Below are 16,588 nucleotides of genomic sequence, written 5' to 3'. Positions count from 1 at the left end.
GCGGCGCGCGGCGGCGTGGCGGGGGTCGGCTGCGGCGGTGCACGGCGGCGTGTCGGGGGCCGGCGGTGCGCAGCAGCGTGGCAGGGGGCTGACGACGCGTTGGAGGTCGAGACGGGGCGTGCGTTTTTTCCCTCGCCCGTACCGGTTCGTTCGTGCTCTTCTTCTTTTTTTCACCCTAAAGGCCGAGCCGAGGCCCAAGCCCAACACACGAAACGTTTTCTCTGTTTATTAGCATTAAAACTATAGCGCAGGTTAATTACAGTAAAACACAGGAGTTTTTTCAAAAAAATGACGCGACGGTAAATCCGGAGACTCAATCTGTGCTTTATTAGACTAGTCACAATAGGGAGTAACTTAGACTAGTAACATCACATCTTACTAGGCTATATTACTACGTTCACAGTGGGTAGTAACATATATGTGTTGTCATGTTATGGTTCATTTATTAGCCTATAAACTCATATTGTCTTGGTATGTGTGAAGTTACAGTAACTAGCTAAGTTATCACCATCACCTCTCTCATCATTAAATATATGCCACATAAGTAAAATTATCTTGAAAAATGTGATGTTACTAGTGATGTTACTTCCACTGTGGATAATTTTAGAAAGAGATTAGGGAGAGATAGGATTGTAAAAAAAATACAGAGCTGCGAGAAGGTGGGAAGGGGGGCGATTCTGGGTCTCCCAAAACAACTGGCCCGAACCTTAGGAAAAACCCCAGGCTTCCGCACTGCAAAAACGTCTGAACCGGCGTGATGCTCCACCGGCGGCACCCCCTCCCCGCCCTGCTCCGCCTCTTCTCCACCACCTGCCGCCGCCGCTCCCGCCTTCCCTCGCAGCCGCATCCCCCGAACACCGACACCCTCCCGCCGCTGCCTGTGGCGAAGAAAGTCCCCTTCACCGTGTCGGCGCACGGGAGGTCGTGGAGCGACCCCTACCACTGGATGCGCGACACCTCCGACCCCGACCTCGCCGCCCTCCTCGCCGCCGAGAACGCCTACGCAGACGCCTTCGTCTCCTCGGCCGGCGGAGGCGGCCTCCGCGCGCGCCTCGCTGCCGAGATGCGCGCCCGGCTGCCCCCTTCCGCCGTTTCCCCGCCTCAGCCCTGGGGCCCTTGGTTCGTACTGCTCCATTTCGTTTGATCCCATAGAGTATGACTTGGAACTGTATCGCTAGGGTATGACTTCGAACTGTTCTGTCAAATTTCATTTGCCACGTCAGGACACGGTTGCGGGATGCACTGTTCATATAATTTCCTTGGACAATGTTGCACTTGTTATATATGCTTCTGACTAGAAACATAGCTTTTACACTCCTATTCAGGAAATAAGTGCTAATGGAAAGACGGGAGAGCACTTTTTAAAATACTTTTGCTAGGTAAATGATGCTGCACAACAAAATACAATTGCCTTTGTGTCTTACATAGCTCATGTTTGTGTATCCAGGTCATATTACCAGTACGTGCCAAACGGAATGGAGTACCCAGTTTTGTCGAGAAAGCTGAGGCCCTCTGGTGGTTTAGCAGGACGTTTCCTTAGTTATCTTTCTGACTGGGAGAAGGAAGAAGTGTTGCTTGACTGGAATGAGATCGCAGAGAAATTTGGTACGTGCTTTGCTACATAAAGTAGTCTGGTGTGATCTCCATATTTACACATAATATACTGATGTGAGCTTCAATTGTATAGTTTGATGTAGTTTGATTGTTATATTTACTGCAGTTAATTGGACATTGCTTATTTGCTTATCATCATTGATTTCTTGCGATGAGGACATTTTATTTGCTTGCGCCTGAAGACTTATCAGTGGATCATTTTGTAACTTATGCAGGTTATGTTCACATTGGGAGTTGTCGAATATCTCCTGATCATAGGTTTCTTGCATATACTCTCGATACATCTGGGGGTGAACTGTTTTCGCTGGAAGTGAAAGATCTTCAGTCTAAGCATGTCATTTTTAGTCCGCCAGACAAGGGAATTGTCAGTTTAGCATGGGCTCACGACAGTGAAAATTTATTTTATACTGTCTGTGATGAGACTCTACGTCCCAATCAGTAAGTCTCCTTCCTGCAATAGAGTGTTAAGCTCAAGAAGCTTGTAGTCTTTTACTGTATTTGATATGTTTTCATCTTATAGGGTTTTCTGTAAAAAGATGCAGTCAAATGAGGCCGGCCTTTTAGTTTTCGTGGAGGATGATGTAAACTGTTGTGTGGATATCACAAGCACAAAAGATTTCAAGTATATCACTGTGAATTCTAACACAAGGACATCATCTGAGGAAGGTTTCTATTTCAACTTTATACCCAATTCGAAATGCATTTTGCGACGTTTACAACACATGTCTTGTTTTTGATTGTTCTTTCTGATTTGTGCTTGTGTTGCTGCAGGTTTATGTGATGGAATCTGGTAATGTAAGAGAAGGCTTATGGCCTGTACAAAAACGCACCAACAAAGTACAGTACTTTTTGGAGCATCATAATGGGTTTTTCTATATTCTTACTAATGCACCCTTGAAAGATACTGAAACTGCAGTTGAAGGCTACTACCTGGCCAGGTGTAGAGCTGAAAAATCACTGATGGATAAATGGCAGGTCTCTCCCTCCTTCAGAAAGTAAACTTCTAGGCAGAGTTTATTTCTCCCTCTGTTCACAAATATAAAATGTTTTTTGATATTTCAATATGGAGTACATACGGACTGAAATGAGTGAACGAACACACTAAAATGCGTCTATGTACATTCGAACCAGAAAAAAGGTTAGAACATCTTATATTTGTGAACAGAGTGATATTCGTTAAGATAAAAATATCTTCGTCAGTGATTCAACATTGTTTTCTTCCATATCAAGTGTTGATGACATCTGTATATAAGTAGCATATTTATTGCTAGTGTGGATTTTTCGTTTTGTTGCCTGAACGCATTTCGTTGCTGAATATGCATTAGATTTATTCCCATTAGACTTCATACCTTACAAAGTTGCTGCCTGTATTTCTATTGTTAGGTTGTGGCACTCCCTGGGTCGGACTGCACATTTCAGGATATGGATATTTTTCACGAACATTTAGTTCTCTTTCTTCAAAAAGATGGGCTTCCTCTGTTTTGCTCCATCGATTTGCCAGTCCAGATCGACTTTCAGGTATGATATTTGACTTGTGTCATGTTAACCTGTCACTATTTGTATGTTTGGACATATTACTCATAGAGATGTAATACACACTTTGTCTTGGACCATAATGATTTAGATCACCAAATACTACCCACCTTGAAGCATTGACGGTCTTAATTTCACTTTATCTGTTGCACTTCCAATGTATAATCTGTACTCTGATATTGTCATTCTCTCTTCCTTTTCATATTATGGGCTAGATTGTTGCTACTCGTGATTCTGAGCACTCCTGTATTAGTTATGCTGATGACTTTTGTTTTTCTCCCAGGAGCCAAAGGAATTGGGTGATTTCACTCCATGGTTTTTCCCAATACCTTCAAATTTATGCAGCATTCTTCCTGGGCCCAACAATGATTTCATGTCATCTACTTTTCGTCTGGTGGTGTCATCACCAGTGGTACAACATTCAACAAAGTTTCTCATTATTTATCTGTGTCAATGGGCATTTCCTTATATTCAATGTTGATATTGGTTTCAGCTCTTCTTTTCTCAATTCCCTGGATCTCACTCTATGATTTATATAATACTCCCTCTGTTCCTAAATATAAGTGTTTTAAGAGATTCCTCTATAGATTACATACGGAGCAAAATGAGTGAATCAATACTCTAAAAGACGTCTATATACATCCAAATGTAGTCTCTATAGTGGAATCTCTAAAAAGACTTATATTTAGGAACGGAGGGAGTAGCACCCAGCAAATTCTTTTCTACACACTCAGACCTGTTCTATCCTTTGCCACTCACATAATGCTGTACAATTTCATGAAGTATGTAATTGAACTGTATATCATGTAGAAGAATATAATTGAACCAAATATTCATCATGTTAATCTGGCGTTTTATTATGATAATTGAGCAACATTATTGTACAGTGCATCTATTGTGTTGCTAGAGATAAGTTTTCCCAATAAATGTTTAATTTGCTTGATTGTAGATTCCAGACTTAACTGTGGATTATGACATGAGAAAGAAGACATTTACTATCCTTGATCAAGAGGAAGTGACTGGCCTTTGTTCAAGTCTATACACAGTAGGACAATCCAATGTTTCAAGCATCCAACAAAATCTGCAGCTTATTGAAGATTCACAAAGTTGGAGTGATCTTTCCAAGTTAGTATCTTGTGAGAGGGTCCAAGTTGTTTCACATGATGGTGTCTCGATACCTTTAGTGATCTTGTATTCACGGGGAGCTCATATTCATGGAGAATCGCCTGGGATCTTATATGGATATGGAGCTTATGGAGAAGATCTGGATAAAAGCTGGTGTTCTGACAGGCTTAGTCTGCTTGCTCGAGGTTGGGTTCTTGCATTTGCTGATGTTAGGTACAGTTTGATGCCTGTGGCATTTTTTCAGCTTACAGGACTGCACTTCCCCATCATCATTCAGTATTTCCTAACTCATCTTACAACTTACTGCAGCATGCGAAACTCTGCATTTTTATTTGGTAAACTAGATTATTTAAGAACCAGACTAGCATACCTGCACCCTATACTTGGACTTCCTACAAGTGTGCAACACGATGTCTTTATTCACCAAATCTTAAGTATACAGAACGTTAATTTTTATTTTCACCTGAAAGAGACATTAGGTCCTAGGCTGCTATCATATTGAGACGTCGATCCATCATCTTGTGAAAGGACCGCCTGATTTCACTGTTCTGGAGTAGAGCAGGTTCCTGAGGGCGTGTTCGGAATCTATCTAGCTTCTTAAAACTTCACAAATCCAGCTTCTAAAGCTAGCTTCTCACTTCACCTGGCAATTCCGACGCGTTCGGCACGCTTGACAGCTTCTCCCAGCACTTGTACAGTACCATCACCAGCCACAGGGAAGATGCAAAGGCGAGCTCACCTTGGGTTGGGGCAAGGGGGCGAGGGAGAGGAGGCTGGCTCAGAGGACGACATGGTGAGCACCGGCATCAATGGCGTCAAGGTGGGCGTCTCCTGCCGGTGGGGTTGCTGCTCCTGGCTGGCGGCGCTGGAAAGTGCTCCTTCGGGACGGGATCTGGCGGGAACGGGGCTGGAATGGTCGGATCTACCGGCGGAGAGGCTCGCCGACCGGCGAAGGGGTGGAATCGGGCGTGGCGGTGGCGACCGGCAGCGCTGGGTAGGTCTCGAGCAGAAGAGATGTCGGGGGAGAGAGGGGAACAGGCATCGGAGCTGAGCCGTGCGAATCGTTTTCTCGACTTGGCGGTGGCATCCCCTTGTAATTATGCCGAACTCCTCACTTCTCGTTTTCCTGGAGCTGTGATTTTGGTGCTTCGTGTTTTTACATTGGACTCCGGCCGTGCTTCTCGAAGCTAGCTTCTTCGAGCTTTTTCGTTCGGCTCAGCTCCCCTCCAGCTTTATGTGAAGCGTGGAGTGGGAGGACATCCGAACACGCCCTGATATGGTGATCCATGTCACAGGTGTAATTTGCTAGAATTTTGTAAGGTGGCCATTTAATAGTCGCAAAGTTCTATCATTTTCTCCATCCAGCGCCATTTGGAGGTTATCAACATGGAGTTTGGCTTCCCCGCAAAAATATAAATAGAGTTTGGCTGAGCTGACAACTTCAATGTGGTGTGAATGTGTGATATACATCTTCCATTTCTCTAGCATGCTCCACAATAAAATCTTAAAACATGATAAGACAGTTGTTTTTGACTTTTCATGTATGATTAGAAGGAAATTCATTTTATGACTGACACCGCAAATTTTATGTTCCCGATTGTTTGTAATTTCCTGGCCTAATCATGCAGGGGTGGAGGGGATCCATCATGGCATCTAGCAGGCACCAAAACCAACAAGATAAATTCAATTCAAGATTTTGCGGCATGTGGTGTGCATCTTATCAAGGAAGGTTTTGTGCATGAAAGTCGTCTTTGTGCTATGGGCTGCAGTGCTGGTGGTTTGCTGGTTGGGGCGGTCGTTAATATGTTGCCAAATTTATTCTCTGCTGCAGTTCTCAAGGTAAATCTTTGAGCTCATCCGTCGATACATCATTATCATCTGGGATTTGCTGTGCTTATTCCCTTCTCTTTGCTTCTACTGGTAAATGATGTTTCTGGGCTTTCCAGTATCAGTGACATGTATTTCTACTGAAACAGGTCCCCTTTCTTGATATATGCAATACAATGTTGGATCCTACGTTACCTCTCACCATCTTGGACTACGAAGAATTTGGTGACCCTAATATCCCAGTTGAATTTGATGCAATCCGTAGTTATTCTCCCTATGACAACTTATCTCCCGGCAAATGTTACCCCTCAATTCTGGTGACTGCCTCTTTTAATGATACAAGGTTTTTGTCTACTTCATTTTACTCTTGCGATACTGCAGTTTGGATAATTTGTTTCCATGTGAAATTTTCAGCTCACAACACCGTAGTCAAGGTTTCCAGCTGTGTACTGTTGGTTTTCTTTTGAATGGCCAAAATTTCCTTTTTGTTTGACAGGGTAGGAGTCTGGGAAGCTGCTAAGTGGGTTTCAAAAGTGAGAGATGTCACGTGCCCATCCTGTTCCAAGTCTGTTGTTCTCAAAACTAATATGCAGAGTGGCCATTTTGGTGAGGGTGGACGCTTCATGCGGTGCGAGGAGACAGCCTTCGAGTATGCGTTTCTAATGAAGGCATTGGGGATGGATGATAAGTCTGCGAAGTAATGAACTGACACTCAGGGCTTACTGTGCTGCAAGAGTTGCGGTGATGCATGGAAGCAGTAATCGATATCATTACCTGCTGTAGTGACATCTGGCAACCTGGAGTGATAAGTTGGATCAGACCGCTCATAGTCCACACTATTGTCGGTTGCAGAGCCATTTTTTGTTGGTTCCTGCATTGCACCCGGCTGCTAACTGGAGCCCTCAGAGTAGCGCAAATGAATGTTGTGCGTTAAGGTGTTAAGATCAGGCATCATCTGTCTTTCCCCATCAAAATTAAGGTTAGTATCACGGGATCATAGATTGCATTCAAATTGACATATGGCTCTAGCATGATTCATCATCCTAGTTCAGATGGTACCGATGCTAGATATGGAGCTATAATGTCTGAGAATGGATATTGGTTTTGAACCCTGGCTCACATATCAGGCTAGTTGTATGTCGCTGTCTTGTGTTTTGAACCTCTGAATGAGATTGGGCTTCCCTAAATTAAGATGAGCTGCATGTAACATCCATGCGTACATTTTCTATGTTTCGATCGTTGCTAAGTAGATACGTACGCCCTCCGTTCCTAAATATTTGTCTTTCTAGAGTTTCAAATGGACTACCACATACAGATGTATATAGACATATTTTAGGGTGTAGATTCACTCATTTAGCTCCGTATGTAGTCACTTGTTGAAATCTCTAGAAAGACAAATATTTAGGAATGGAGGGAGTAGAAAGTGAGTGGCGACCTGTTGAAGCGTGTTTAGTACATTTTCTCGGAGCTTATCTTAGTTTAAATATGCTTTCGGTAGTGACGCAATTATCTATGCTTGTAATGCACGGGGCACTCTCAGTTAAGTAGTACCAATTGGTGCAGCATGGACCCGTGATCCCAAGTCCACAGTTTTCTACGCCGACTAGATCCCAAGGCGCAAATTATTGGACTCTGTTCGTTCTTCTTGAAACCTGGCAGTAGTATCATACTCAAGAAATAAATCCAGCCATTTGGCACACCAATCTCCACAGTTCCGTTTGGCTGCTGTGTATGCTTCTTGTGTGGTCATCCGCTTACCTTTTTTCACTGGGTTACTACTACTACAATCCTTTTCGATATCACTGTAAACCGTTTACTCTCTCTGCATATCCATGCAGATGCAGCAGTAGTTGCTGCTCGAGTGCAGTGCATTGTTGGGACTCATTGTTGGAAGAGATTCAAGTGGGGGAATGGGAGTGAATATATATATATATATATATATATATATATATATATATACTGTGCCAGGCGTGCTTCCCCATGGGTGCGTTGGGTTGGTATCACAGTTAGCTCTTCCCCATGGGTGCTTCCCCATGGGTGCGTTGGCTCTGATTGCTTCCGTTGGAGCTTCTTCTCTCCGTGGGGATCTACTCCGTGCGTGCTTCACCTGCTCTCATGATTATTTGTCAATTGTCATGCACTCACGTTTGGCACATCAAATCTGGCGATTCTGGAGGGCCCATGGCGTTGATTCTGATGGGATATGGAGCGATTCTAGACTTCGTGATGTCCGTCGCATAGCTTCGTGATGATGGCCCTGCCTGATGGCGATACGCTGCTTTGCTTCTCATCCGCGCCTGCTCGTGGTAGGGAAGGCTTAGCGTGCTGGCCTCTCTTGCTCCAGGTTTCAGACGCGATGGTTGATTAGCAGAGACTGGCCTTTCTCCCATTACCGTTGAAGTACGTCGTCAATAACAACGGGGGTACATACTTTTCTTTTCCAAACAGAGGTTGAAACCGCTGTCATCATTATGATGCACGCTCGTTGTTATTACTCCCTCAATAAATAAATAAAGAGATTTATATAGTGATCTAAAAGCTCTTATATTTTTTTATTGAGGGGGTAATTATTAAGTAGAGTACAAAACAAAGATAACCATGGTCGAATTATTACAAAAAGATGAATAGAACATTTATGACAGAGTCAGACTTCTTCCATTGCAACGCCTTCATGTAGGGTACTCAGATCTCGTGTCGCCGTCATGTCGTCTGATGTCTATGACAAAGATCAACCAATTAAGGCTACTACATCAGCAAGGGGATAATGCCTTCAACAAGACAGCGATACAAAACCATTGTTTTGGAGCATCATGAGGGCATTATTTTGGAGCAGCTGGTAGCTGCTGGACTGAGGACGCGGGTGGAGCGACGTTTCATGTGACGACGGGGAGTCTCGCCGGTGTGGCACGGCGGGGTCTCGGCGATGGATGTGTGATGATACATGCATGTAGAGAGGTGACATTGTCTGGCGTCGTGGTGGCGTCGACGATATGTCCGGCAAGGTCGATGTCTCAGTGCCTGCTCTGAAGATGGTTCGATGGAAGACTGTGACGGTGGCCTCTGCAACATGCGCATGCGGTGCCGCTGGAGTTAGTTGGACCAGTGGGTGACCCAGACCATGCAATTTGGCTTGACTAGGGCCTCCGGCTTTAGATGTCGAACCTTGATGCAATGGTGGACATGTGTGCATTTCTGGGGGTTTGTGCCCCCCCCCCCCCTAGGAAAAACACTGAAGAATTTTTTTCTAAGGGCTAAGATAGAAGGAAAAAAGTCATTAGCCCCCTCCCTCTTGAATAATCACATTTTCTGCGCTGCCCCCTGCCGCTCTCTGCTAGCTCCGCCACTGCTTTTATATGAGGTCTGGTTATGCAGCCCCTACAATCTGCACCCTTTCATCAAGTTGATAGGAGTGAAGACAATTGTTGCTAAGATGATGACTTTAGACTTATTGATGTATTATTTTATAAGATTTTGATAAAAAATGATTGTATGCATCGTCCTAATGCAAAGGTTGGCGATCATCCTCCTTTTCAAAAAAATAAAACTACACAAAATCGTCGCTACTGATCCTAACCAATAAAAATCAGAACAAGGGTTTTCACCCTCGTCATGAAGCAGTCCTCCAACCATCACCTTGAAAACAGATCTTCCCATAATCATCTCGGCCAGAGTCCCGCGCCAAGCCAAAGAGGTGCTATCGACACCGCGTCGCCGAGACTGGGGCATGGACGACCACCCTCGATAGATGCTGCGGCGCCGGACGACAGCGACGACTACGACAACGACTGGCGTGGCGGCGGCGGCGGCCTGGACGGACGCGGCCGGGTGCCCTGCTCCAACGCCTCGGCCTTGGACGTGCGCAGGGAGCGCACCCGCTCACCTCGACACCGTGACCGGGAATCAGCGCGTCATGGACGTTGCCGTGCGGGCTCTCCCGTGGGCGCTGCGTCTCCTGTCAGCAGTGTTCAAGAAATCGTTAACTGGTAGCTGCTCGGTCAGTTTAGGAGTAGCGATTAATCGGTCAATCGGCCTATTAACTGGATTAATGGGTCGACCATTAATTGATAAATTGAATAGAAACTTGCCAACATATATCTAGATTTTTTAATGTATTATACCACATTCTCATGCTCCCAGCTATGTAGTATACCAAAATATGCTATCATACACATATGAAAAGCATAGAGAGGAGGTAAAATTATTAATCCTATCTATTAAGGAGCGGCATGGGGCTGAAACGGGTTATGGGCCAAAATGTTGGGCTTTGTTTGCCCACCTGTTAATGGGCCAGCAGGGATTAATCAACATGAAAACTGATTAATCAGTCTAATTGGCCAATTAATTGGCCTGACAAGTTAATGCAACGAATAGGTGTAATTCGATTCGGCCATGCTATGAGTAGCGATTAACTGGCCCGTTAACCGATTAATCGGGTGAATTCTTGAACTGCGCCTGTCAGGGCGATGGAGGTCGACTCGGTGCCATGCGGCAAGCTGCACCTTCTGTCCGGCGCTCCTGCGGGGCCTCGCCTCCCACTGATGGACCACGCTCGCCTTCTTCGGTCCGAGCTGTCGGCGGCTATCGACACCGCGCTCGCACCGTTGTGCTCAGAATTCTCTGCCATACGTCGGTGGCTGGCCGGCCTTGCTGAAAGGGTGGAGGGTGCCTTCGTCAAGCTCGGTTCGACCGCTGGCGGCCCGACCAGCCCATCCCTGCTGGCTGGCGCGGCTGATGGCGTGGTGGAGGCGGGTTCGGTGGTGGGCGCCCTGCCTACACTGTCGGTCTGCTTCGCGGGACTCGCCCTGTCCCCGGAGGTGCGGGGCCTCGACACGCCGGGGGCTGAAGCCTAGTCCGCCCCTGATCCACCCCCGACCGCTGATGCTTCGACTCTGGTCATGCATGTGGACGCCGACTGCGTGAATGACGACGCTGGGGGTGACCCTATCAGGCTCCTTGTCGCTGCGCCTCCCTCCACCGCCCTCGTGATCAGGCTTGTGCCGGTCGCCGTCCTCACGGTCAATGTAGCTGAGAGTGACCCGGCGGAGATCCTCGTCGCCGCGACCACACCCCCCCACCGCCGTCGTGGTCGGGCCTGGGACGGACGCCACCGACCCGGTCGGAGCACTCACGCCGATGGCAAGTGCTTGCCCTGAACCCCCCATGATTGTTGCCTCGCCAGCTACTACGAACGTGCCTCCGATTGGGAACCCCGTGGAGTCTTTCCTCGCCAGCGTCGTCGGGGAGCCGCCCGCCCCGTTGTTGTCTACTCCGGCCACCCATAGGGGCAAGGGGGGCGTGCCGGTCGCGCCCGGTCGTCGTAGCACCCGGCTCAACAATAAAAAGGCAAAACCCCGCCCGGGGCTACTACGGAGGCGGTCCAGGAGCTCATTGCCAATGTCTGTGGTGTACTGGACCCGTCTGTTGGATACGACGACAAGACCAAGCAGGCCTACCTTGACATGTTCAGCACCCCGCTCGCGGCTCCCGTGGTCCAGGCTATTTCTGGACTGGTCGCGCACGCCAAGGATATCACCCGGAAGAAGGCATAGAAGAACAAGAAGAAGGCCGCCCAGGAGGTTGCAAACGCTGTTGCCCAGGTCGCTGGTGTGTAGTTTCCCTAGCTGCCGTTGCTTGTTGGGCTCCTCACCTGCGGGCATGACGTATCACCTTCCTTTCCTGCTCTTCGTTTTAGTCGTCCAGAACCATGTCGCGACTGGAGGTCGCCTATCTTCTCTACATTTTGTCACCAAGCTCAAGTCTGCTAGCTGCACTTCACTCCATTTCATTCTATTTCCTCGGCGCCTCCTGAAGTCTACATCCACCGTGCTACTTTTAAGTTTCCCATATTGCACAATCTGATGTTAAAATCATCTGTTGGAACGTCCGCGGACTTAACTCGCGCGCTCGCTATGACGCCATTCGTGATATTGTTCGCGACTCCCATGCCTCCATCGTCTGTCTCCAAGAGACGAAGCTACAACTAGTTGACGACTCCATCATCAGGGAGATGATTGGCCCTTTGCTTCACCGCCAACTACTTTGTCTTGCCTGCAACCGGCACTAGAGGAGGAATGATCTTCGCCATGTCGGACCGATTGTTCGCACTGTCAGACTGCCAGGCTACACCGGGCACCATCTCCGCCTCTGTCACCATGCTAAATGATCGCATTACCTAGACCATCACTTGCGTCTATGGTCCTCAGGGTGAGTCGGAGAAGGTGGCATTCATTGAGGAGTTGAGGACTCTCTCTGCCATGACTGGAAGGCAGTGGCTCCTTTTGGGGGATTTCAATCTGATCACTAAAGTGGCAGACAAGAGCAACGCCAACATCAATCGTCGTCTCATTGGGAAATTCCGTGAGGCCCTTGACTTCATGCAACTAAAAGAGCTACGCATGTGTGGGGGGCGTTTCACCTGGTCCAACGAGCAAGCAAATCCGAACATGACCAAGATTGACCACGTTTTCCACTCCGATGACCGAGATTTGCTCTTCCCAAATGCGCATCTCCAGGCCATATCAATGACCTGCTCCGACCATGCCCCACTATTCCTTCAAGGGTGCGTCGACAATGCGAGGAAGCCATCCTTCAAATTTGAGGAGTTCTGGCTGCGACTCCCTGGCTTCCATGATGCGATCGCGGTGGTGTGGGACAAGCCCGCCCTGTCCCAGGATGCTCTCCGTACGATTCATATCAAGTTGTGCCGAACCGCGAAGGCTTTGCACAAGTGGCAAAAAGAGAAGGTTGGTGTTCTAAACACCCAGATTGCGGTGGCAAAGGAGATCATCTGGCATCTGGACGTTGCCGAGGAAAGGCGGTCACTGTCAGAACCTGAGATGGTTTTGAGGAGACAACTCAAGGCTTCTTACCTTGGCCTTCTCGCCATCTGGAAGGTCAAGATGAGACAACGCTCATGTCTTAACTGGATCCGTTTGGGGGATGCCACCACCAAGCTTTTCCATGCCTGAGCCAATGGAAGAAGGCGCAAGAATTTCATTCAAACCATCAGGACCGATGTCGGGCTGGCCATTACAACTGAAGACAAGGAGCGGGCCCTCCTCGACCACTTCCAAGAGCACCTCAGAAGGCCAACGCGACGCTCCAAACGCCTGGCCTAGGAGAACATCGGAATGCAGCGCCACGACCTATCTGAGTTGGACGCCCTGTTTGATGAAGAAGAGATCAAGGAGGCAGTTTTCTCTATGCCTTCGGTCATGGCGCCCGGACCGGATGGGTTCATTGGTGCCTTCTACAAGTCCCGCTGGGAGATTATCAAGACCGACGTCGTGGCTGCGATCCTACAGCTGGCAGATCTGCGTGGTGATTGCGCCGGGCTGATCAACTCGGCGAATAATTCTGGTGCCAAAGAAGGCAGACGCCACCAGGACTGGGGACTACCGCCCAATCAGCCTCATCCACAACATCTCAAAGATTTTCTCGAAGTTGTTGGCAAACCGGCTCGCCCCACTGCTCCCCACGCTAGTCTCCAAGAGCCAGAGCGCCTTCGTGAAGAAATGATGCATCCACGACAACTTCCTACATGTGCAGAACTTGGTAAAGGAGTTGCATCGCACATCAACGCCTGGTTTCTTCCTCAAGATGGACATCTCAAAGGCCTTCGACTCTGTCGGCTGGGCTTACCTACTGGAGGTACTCGAGCAACTTGGTTTCAGTCAGCGTTGGCGGGTCTGGATTTGCATGACCTTGGCATCATCTTCTTCGCGGATTCTGCTAAATGGAAACCCGGGCCCCCCTTTTGCTCACGCTTGCGGCCTGCGCCAGGGTGACCCTATGTCCCCCATGCTCTTCATCCTAGCAATTGAACCGCTTCAGCTTATGCTCCGGGCTGCCTCCAACGCCGGGATTCTGCAGCCGATCAAGGCTCGTTCGGCTTCCTGCAGAATTTCACTCTACGTTGATGACACGAGCATCTTTGCCAACCCTGTGAAGGAAGAATTGGACGCCATTGCGGGGATACTTTCCTGTTTTGGGGAGGCATCAGGTCTCATCACCAACGTGACTAAGGCAGAGGTGTTCCCTATTCGCTGCCAACAAATTGACCTCGCCCACATTTTTATCGAGATTCCCTATGAAGGTCGCTTCCTTCCCAACTAAGTACCTGGGCCTTCCCCTGCATACCTCAAGGCTCAAGCGGGTTCATCTGCAACCTCTCATAGACAAAGCAATGGGCAAGCTTCCGGGGTGGAAGGGAAAGAACCTTGCGAGGCCGGGAAGGGTCTCCTTGGCAAAGTCAGTCCTATGCGCCATGGCCACACATCATCTCACTGCGCTCCCTCTTCCGGCGTGGGCCAACCATAAGCTTAGCAAGATCTCTCGCAACTTCATATGGCTAGGCGACAATTCCGAGAATGCGACTAGAGGGCACTCCCTGGTAAACTGGAAGACGATGTGCAGGCCGAAGGCCCTAGGTGGGCTGGGAATCACAGACCTAGAGAGGTTTGGTCGGGCTCTCCGCTTGCGCTGGCCATGGCTAATGTGGATCGACCCTGACTGTCAGTGGGTGGGCTCTGCCCTACCCTGCGACGACTCAGATATGGCGCTATTCAGAGCTTCCACCTCCATCGTGCTGGGTAACGGCCACAAAGCTTTGTTCTGGCATGATGACTGGACCGGAAAGGGTCCCCTTAGGATGCTGGCTCCCGGATTATACAAAATCACCACAAGAAAGCAGAGAACAATGTCCAAGGAGTTGCACGATGATAACTGGATCAGATCGGTCGCCCGCCTTCAGCCCCCCATACACCTGTAGGAATTCATCTCGATTGCATCACTGACCTCCCAGGCTACACTGTCTACAGACAGGGAGGACTCCATCTCCTGGCGTTGGACTACAAATGGAATCTACTCTGCGGCTTCGGCATATACAACCCAATTCTCCAGCTCCTTCCCCAGGTTCTCGCCGATGAAGATTTGGGAGGCACACGCCGAACCCAAATGCAATCTCTTTTCCTGGCTGGTGCTCCATGGCAAGATCCTCACGGCCGACATGCTCGCTATTCGCGGATGGCCGCACGATCCTACATGCCCGCCGTGTCTGGGAGCATCGGAGACGACAACTCACCTATGAAAAGGCTGTGCATTTGCGATTGCGGTTTGGTCGCATGTTCAGGCATGGACCGGGGAGGCGCCGACGAACACGATGACAATTTCGCCTCCCATGGGAGTCTCCGACTGGTGGGATCTACTCATCTGTCCCCTGTCCAAGGACGAAAGACGCCGGCGTAGCGGTCACTTCCTCTACACCATTTGGAATATCTGGAAGGAGCGCAACTGCCGGATATTCATTAGAACCCGCCTCACTCACCTGGAGGTGGCGGCCATCGCGCTCGACAACATAAGAATGCGGGCTTGTGCCTTTGGCAGGGCACAAGTGGCAACCGGTATTGGGTGTTTTGGTTCACTTAGCGTAACACAACGGTCCTTATAGGGTTTCGTCAGGTTTCCCCGGAAAAACCTGTCATCTTTGTACATAAACCCTTCTTTTCGTCTGAAATGAAAAGGCAGTGCTCCTATCGGTTCCTCGAAAAAAATGGGTGAGGTGTCAATTCCACCATAGACAACTTCCATAACTGTAGACGGACATGGTCGCTGGTAATCCACACCGACAAGAGTCGACCTGCAGCATCCACCACAAACCCGATGCTATTACATTGGTAATTGCTCCTCCCACAGTAATACTGCAATAGAAAGAACTACTCCCTCCAAAAATAATTGTCTCTTAAATGGATGTATCTAGACGTATTTTTGTGTTAAATACATCCATTTGAGTGAGTCATTTCCAGACGGTGAAACTAGTAAACATTTTTTTACGGTGGTTTAGCTGGTATGGCCTACATTTTAGTTGATGAATGTTCCATACATGCATGAAACTCATTATATACTTCTCTTGGAGTTCAAGCAGGGAATCAGAAGTCTTCTGATCTCGTCGCTGATGAGATCATCACATCTTGCGAGATCTTGTGGACCACTGATCTCTTTCTCTCCAACCCCCAGAATTTCCACACTATTCATAATCAATTATGATATTACAGAAAACACAAGAGGTAACAATAATTACAACCTAGTTCATGGACCACCTAGCGACGACTACCAACACTAAAGTGAGCCGAAGATGTATCATCGTCATTGCCCCTTCCTCATCGGGTTTGGGTAAACCTTGTTGTAGTAGATAGTCTGAAAGTCCTCGTGCTAAGACCCCACATGACCAGCATTAGAATGGCAAACATCACCGATGAAAAGAGTTGTAGATCGGAAGGGTCAAACAAGTAAACATACAAACAAAGACACGCGGAGATTGGATCCAAACAGATCCACCAAAGACCAACACCAACCGAATTCACGAGATCCAATGGAGAAACACATCCACACACCCTCCAACGACGCTACATGCACCTTTGAGATGGGGATCAAACATGGAGGGCGGTATTCATACCAAGGGACATCACCGTCGCCACCACCCCCTCCCCCC

The 16,588-nt window shown here is 48.2% G+C and overlaps 1 protein-coding gene across 1 annotated transcript; it reads left to right on the top strand.

Moving 5' to 3' along the window:
• The first annotated feature begins 733 nt into the window (after nt 1-733).
• Nucleotides 734-7,327, top strand: LOC119301927 (protease 2-like). Its single transcript, XM_037578933.1, has 11 exons — nt 734-1,119; nt 1,448-1,605; nt 1,830-2,052; nt 2,135-2,276; nt 2,386-2,589; nt 2,998-3,132; nt 3,431-3,559; nt 4,097-4,485; nt 5,901-6,111; nt 6,249-6,442; nt 6,596-7,327. The coding sequence occupies exons 1-11, from the start codon at nt 758-760 to the stop codon at nt 6,798-6,800; spliced, it is 2,352 nt and encodes a 783-aa protein (XP_037434830.1). The 5' UTR covers nt 734-757; the 3' UTR covers nt 6,801-7,327.
• The last annotated feature ends 9,261 nt before the right edge of the window (nt 7,328-16,588 follow it).

Source organism: Triticum dicoccoides, chromosome 5A (genome assembly GCF_002162155.2).
Source record: "Triticum dicoccoides isolate Atlit2015 ecotype Zavitan chromosome 5A, WEW_v2.0, whole genome shotgun sequence".
NCBI classification, from domain to species: domain Eukaryota; kingdom Viridiplantae; phylum Streptophyta; class Magnoliopsida; order Poales; family Poaceae; genus Triticum; species Triticum dicoccoides.
Note: the sequence above shows the minus strand (reverse complement) of the source record. Positions and strands in the feature narration are given on the sequence as shown.

Excerpts from the sequence above, each read along its gene's own strand:
- LOC119301927 (XM_037578933.1), top strand. The coding sequence starts at position 758 with ATGCTCCACCGGCGGCACCCCCTCCCCGCCCTGCTCCGCCTCTTCTCC. Across the intron at positions 2,053-2,134 it reads GAGACTCTACGTCCCAATCA|GGTTTTCTGTAAAAAGATGC; the intron begins GTAAGTCTCCTT and ends TTCATCTTATAG. Across the intron at positions 4,486-5,900 it reads CTTGCATTTGCTGATGTTAG|GGGTGGAGGGGATCCATCAT; the intron begins GTACAGTTTGAT and ends CTAATCATGCAG.